Genomic DNA, 6311 nt, shown 5'->3' with positions numbered 1-6311 from the left:
TTTCTCCGCTCGCACATGTGCAGATGCTCAAAATGATGTCATGCGCATGCATGGAAGTGGCAAAACGCAACCCACGCAGACGCATAGTCGCGTCTTACGTTCGCTTCAGGATGCGAATGGGGCTCCAGAATGGATCCCGTTCGCATCCAGAGGTACCACTGTATAATTATTGGATTTTTGCAAGTGAACAATACCACATTTTCCATCTTACAAGTAATAACAAAAAAGAGAACAAGACAGGTGACCATCCAACCTCTGCTTACAAACCTCCAAGGAAGGAGAGACCACCGCCTGTCATGGGAGTCTGTTCCACTGCGGAACAGCTCTTACTGTCAGAAAGTTATTCCTATTTGTCGGAATCTCCTTTCTTGCAGCCTGAAGCCATTGGTTGGAGTCCTACCCTCCAGAACAGGAGAAAACAAGCATGCTCCCTCCTGCATGTGACAGCCCTTAAGATATTTCAAGGTGGCTATCATTATCTCCTCTCAAGTCTCCTCTTATCCAGGCTAAACACACCCAGCTCCTTCAACCATTCCTCATCAGGCTTGGTATTCACACCCCTGACCATCTTGGGCGCCCTCCTCTGCACACGATCCAGCCCTGCCAATGTCGTGGGACGTGCATGGCGGGGGGCAAACTTAACCACCTCAACGGAGTTGGCCAACACTCCCCGGAGGGCTTCAGCCAAGAAAACAAACCGCAGAAGTCGGACACTTTTTGAAAACAAACAGAAGCCGCAGGGAGGGAGCTGGGGTGCGGTGGCGGGGGGAACCTTCCCTCCCCAACTCTCCAGCTGTCAAGGCAAAGGCGGCCAGCCCCTTAGAGGAGAGTCAGCAGCCCGGGGGGGGGGAGCTGGCTGCGCAAGGCTTGCCGGGGCTTGTAGTGCGCCACGGAGGCGCACGGCGTGAAGAGGAGCAGCCTTTGGAACTACAGTCCCCAGCGGGCAGCTCGCGCGCGCCTGCCCGCCCCCTCCCTCTGCCTCTCCCGGGGAGCCTCTGGCCGGCTGTCTGCGTACGTGGGAGCCCGGGAGGAGCAGCGCGCAGCGCGGGAGGCGGGCATGGAAGGCTGAGCGGAGCTGCCTCTGCAAGCAGCAATAATGTGGCTGACTCCCGAGGAGGTGCTGCTAAAGAACGCGCTGAAACTGTGGGTCTTGGAGCGCTCCAACCGGTACTTCGTCCTGCAGAGGAGGAGAGGCTGTGGGGAGGAAGGCGGAGGAGGGCTCACCGGTAAGGCAGCGGCTCCCTCCCTCTCCCTCTTTTCCGCCCCTCCCGGTTAGATTCCTCCCTTGCATTCTCACAACAACCCTGCGAGGGAGCCCGGGCTAGACTGAGAGTTATTGCTTTGCGCCTGCAAGGGCAAGCTGGGATTTCAACTTGGGTCTTCTCCCTCCCTTTCCCTTTCCCCCTCCCCACGCGCGCTGTTCGAGTCCTACCCTCCACAACAGCCCTGAGAGGTAGGTTAGGCTGAGAGCTAAGGCCACACACCAGGTGAACTCTAGGGTGAGATCCGGGTATGGGTCTTTCCCTCCACACCTGATTTTATTCCAACAACCACCTTGGCGAGGCAGGTAGATTAATGCTGAAAGATACTTGGACATGCAGGGGGGATTCGAACCTGTGTCCCCCTTCTTGGCCCTGAGGTGCCCTAGTCCGCTTCGCTGCACCAGTTGTTTTTGCACCCTGGCTGTGGTGGGGTTCTGAGTGCAGATGAGGTGGTCAGCTGTCCAGAAAGGCAAAAACAGTCCCACCTATGAATCTGACCAAAGGACCAGTCTAGGGCATATGCGGGGTGGGGGGTTCTTTCATCTTCCAGATGTTGCTGAACTTCAACTTACACCAGCCCCAGCAAATAAGGGCAGCAGCCAGGAATGGTGGGAGCTGTAGTTCATCAACATCTGGAAGACCAAAGGTCCCCCTACACATGGCCTAATGCAACACCTCGTTATGCCCTGCATATTGTTTTCAGCAGTAGCCAATCAGATATTTTTAGGAAAAGCCCAGAAACAGGGTTCAAAGCCATCATCTGGTAGTTGCGAGGGGTTACTGACTGCTCCTGAACGGGGAAGCTCTATGCAACTGTTGTGCCTAATGGTTTTCTATATAGTATGTCTCAAGCACTTGCTGTTCAAGAGGTATACAGTGGTACCTCAGGTTAAGTACTTAATTCATTCCGGAGGTCCGTACTTAACCTGAAACTGTTCTTAACCTGAAGCACCACTTTAGCTAATGGGGCCTCCCGCTGCTGCCGGGCCGCTGGAGCACGATTTCTGTTCTCACCCTGAAGCAAAGTTCTTAACCTGAAGCACTATTTCTGGGTTAGCGGAGTCTGTAACCTGAAGCGTATGTAACCTGAAGCGTATGTAACCTGAGGTACCACTGTACTGCTGCCGAAGGTGGAGACCACTTCTGAATTAATCTACTTTCTTAAAAAAAAAAGTGGGGGGGAACAGTATAATTTATTGGCTATTTGCAGTGTTTTGTGGCAGTCAGTTCCATAGGTTTTAACTAGCTTGGTGTGAAGCAGTGTTTTATTCTGCCTCTTGTCCACTCTGAGCCTGGTACCGCCTTTTTGCCCTTGAAGTGAAGAGACCAGCAGGTGAAGCTTTTGGACTGTGGGATAAAAGCTTGCTTACCTGCTAATGTCTGGAGAAGCAGGTGCATTTAAGAGCACAGGAGGGAGCAGATTAGCAAACCTTTGCAAAAGAAAACACTTTCTAGTTCTCAGCTTGGTATGGTGTTGCTGCTGCCGTCATTTTTAACTGGCTGTGTTCTGGTGTGCTTAAAAGTTCTAGCTTGCTAAGATGACCACGGGGTGTCGCCACCTTCTTAATAATAGTAATAATAATAATAATGGGCAGGCAACTGGTTTCTTGCAGAGATGTGTGAAAGGTCGCAGTGGGCAGCCGAAGTTTCCCCCCATTTCTGCATCTCCGGGTCAAGAATAGATTCTGTTGCTGGCGTTTTCCGTAGCATGGCAGCTCTTAAAACACCTAGGAAGCAAAGCAAACAAATGAACAAAATAAAAGAATACCTGGTAACCCCTGATTCTAAGTGAGGACAAGGGTTCCTATGCTTTTATTCATTCATTTATTAAATATATACTCCACTCTTTCTCCCCAAGGAGCCCAGGGTGGTAAACAAACAAGCGATAAAACAATAGAAACATCTAAAAGCCGTTCCAATACAGATGCAGTCTGGGGAGGGAACTCTGCTATTAAAAGGCTTGTTGGAAGAAGGTCTTCAGCAGGTGCCAAAAAGACAGTGTCCGCTGAATAGTCAAGCAAAGAAAATTCATAGAATTGTTGAGTTGAAAGGGACCATAAGGGTCATCTAGTTCAGCCCCCTGCAATTCAGGAATCTTTCACCCAACATGGGGCTCGAACCCATGGCCATGAAATTAAGTCGTCTTCTCTACCGACCAAGTAGGAGCCACTACACTAAAGACCCTGCTCCTACATTTTGTGGAATGTATCCCCTGATAAGACCTGGTGTCTGCAGGAGGCCCTGCAGGAGGCCCAACCATGGTGGTTGATTGAGTATATAAGGGGTGAGACAATTTTTCATAATAGCTGTGTAGAATAAATTGCTTCTCTTGGTCAGGCGAAATTCTTCTTAATTGTTGTTCGTTCTGTTTGATTGTTGCTGTTCCTGTCATTACGCTTTCCTCACTTTTCCAAATGAGCTCAAGGCAACATTTAAAACTCCTGTTATAACTACTCATAAGTGTGTCTTCAATCTGCATGGCAGTTTCACAAAGCACAAGAGGGCAGGCCCCTGCCCCAAGGCATTTACAATCAGAACATTTGCTGTAGGACAAACCACAGAGAAAGGAGAGCCAAATGGAGGCAGGGAAAGCAATTTTCCAGTTGCATCTTTTTTTCTGTGGTGTGTACTGAGGATTAGTTACAGTGTGGAACAGGGACTGAAGAATAACAAAAACCAAGGGCAGAGAATCCTTGTCCAGCCTGCAGGAAACATACCCTTCTGCAACATCCTTCAAGGGCCACATGCAGGTGTGGAGAAGTTGAGTGCATTTTAACTTTGCATGGTAGGCTAGTTTTTTCACGCACTCCATCATCCATCCCGGGAAGCAAGAAGCTGAGACTCTTAATCTTAGCCCCATGTTGGGCAAAAGTTCTTTCTGCATTGCACAGGGTGGGATTCGATGACTCTCGTGGTCCCTTCCCACTCTTCAATTCTGTGATTCCAGCCAGGCAAAAAAGCACTTGTGGTATGAAGCCGGACCAGTCAGGGTCTTGAGATTGATCTAAGGATACAAATGGAGATGGATGGAGAGCCTCCACCAGCCCCCAGGCTTCACATTCCCTGCCCTGATTAAAAAAAACCCGCCCGCATCTAATTCAGTGTTCTGTTCCCATGTTCTGGACATGATGTTGATGACTGTCCATGTTCTTCCCCAGCACCTGGTGAGTTCAGAGATACATGGCCACTGAATGTGAAGGTTCAATTAAGCTAACAAAGCAAAGAGCCTTTAATAATTGAATCCCCGCGCCCCCTTCAGTTTGATAAACGCTTAAAAAAAGCACAGCCCTGCACACACAAAAGAGTTACTGGCCATCTAAGTTGGTGCTGGTGAAATTCCATGAGCTGATTATGCATTGTGTGTGGGGGAAATGTGTTTCTTTTGTCAATCTACTTGGCTGCTTGCCTACCACCCATTAGTTTTGTTGCATGGACCAGTAGGGTCAGCAGCTGCAGCGGCTCATCATGCGTGGAGGAGAATGAACTTGGAGCTTCCTCTGCGGAAATGCCTCTGCTTCTGTGCTGAGCTGTAGCCCCCCCCCCAGGCAGGGCTCAAGCGCAGCATGCAGAGGATCCCAGGGTCAGTTTGCAGGTAAGGCTGAGAGAGACTCCCTCCTGAGACCCTGGTGATCAGCTGCCGGTCAGTGTAGGTGATGCACAGCTAGGTTGGCCCAATGGTCTTACTCAGCATAAGGCAGTATGTTATCTATGTTTGGGGTATAGCCCTCCCCACTGGAAAGCCTGCAGGTGAGATAACTACCTAAATACCTGTGCCCCGGTCAGTTGCCTCCTAGGGATTGCATCCGCAACAGAAACAGCATGTTGAGAAGCAAAAGTAGCATGTAGACTCAGGATGGCCTGACTGTGGTGCTAAAAGTAAGTTACATCGCACACACCCCAGCACACACTTGCTAAACATGCTTGTTCATAAGAAACGCCAGCCCCATTCAGTACATTGCAAAGGTTTGTTTGTTTGTTTGTTCATAATTCATTTTTATACCACTGCCTTACATCCCAGGCAAGTGTGCAAGCTTATCTCCTTAAGGCCAGTACAGTAAAACCAGAAAATGCAAATTATCCGCAGTAGATGAACAGTGGCATCAAATACTTGAGTAAATAGGTATTGAATGAGCATCTAAACCACAGAAGGGGAACCTGCACTACTCTGGATGCTGTTGAACTCCAACTCCCATCAGCCCCAGCCTGCCTGGCCAGTAGTTGGGAATGATGGGACTTGGGAGACTGGAGATGCGCATGTTCCCCATTCTGAGTCGAAGCCCAAGCAAGGTCGCCTTGAGACTTTATTCCGAAAGGTGGGTGCCAACACAACCTTTCTCCTGGTTGTCTCCAGATGGATCTGCACAGGCTGCAGGACAGTTAGAAGGCCTGATCTAACAATTGTAGTGATCAGGCCATCTATACTGGGGAAAGGCATTCCCCCAGACAATGTGGTCCAAGGTCGTTATGGAGATTCGTTTGTCTTCAACAGTATTGGAACTTGGCATGTTAGCAAATTGGCAGCCCGTGCAATGTTTTAAGCAACATGCTTATGACCAATTGTTCCACTCGCCATCGTTCTTCTCCAGCTGCAGCTTCTGGTTCAAACACAAAGAACCATTAGTCATAGGTTAAAGAGAAAGCTGCCTCTATATTAGGGCTAACTATCTGTACATCTCTAAATAAATAAATAAATAAATGAATAAAGTTGTTGTTTTAAAAGAAAAGATCAGGTTGCAGGTGATGTGGAAAACCGCCCTCTGCCTGCAGTCCTGGAGAGCTGCTGCCAATCTCGGGGTACAACCTGAGCTACCTGCACAAAGAGCCTTACCTGGTCTGAGGCAGTTTCCAGTAAGCCAATATTGCCTTCTCTGTTTGTTGGGGGGGGGGTGTGCCCTGAAGCTGCCACAGAGTTTGCAACTGATGGCCCAGTTCTTCCTGGCTTTCAACCTTAATCCACTGCACAACACCTGCTCTCAAAGCAGGTGGTTGTTTGAGTGAGGCAGCAGCAGCGTGCTTTGTCAGAAAAAAAATGGCTTTCTTCTGCTGCTG

At 49.4% G+C, this 6311-nt stretch overlaps 1 protein-coding gene across 4 annotated transcripts in view; it reads left to right on the top strand.

Moving 5' to 3' along the window:
• Positions 1–536: 536 nt before the first annotated feature.
• TBC1D8B (TBC1 domain family member 8B) overlaps positions 537–6311 on the top strand; it is a 55273-nt gene continuing 49498 nt past the window's right edge. Inside the window, exon 1 of one of the 4 annotated variants that reach the window (XM_083595689.1) lies at positions 537–1226. In XM_083595689.1, coding sequence (XP_083451815.1) covers positions 1097–1226 — 130 coding nt within the window. In that variant the 5' untranslated portion in view covers positions 537–1096. Of the gene's footprint in view, positions 1227–5045; positions 5139–6311 lie in introns of those variants that run through there. The other 3 variants (XM_083595690.1, XM_083595692.1, XM_083595691.1) reach the window with 3 other exon arrangements.

The sequence above is a fragment of the Podarcis filfolensis genome (assembly GCF_964270895.1).
Source record: "Podarcis filfolensis genome assembly, chromosome: Z".
In the NCBI taxonomy this organism is placed as follows: domain Eukaryota; kingdom Metazoa; phylum Chordata; class Lepidosauria; order Squamata; family Lacertidae; genus Podarcis; species Podarcis filfolensis.
This window is presented reverse-complemented; position numbering and strand designations above follow the sequence as displayed.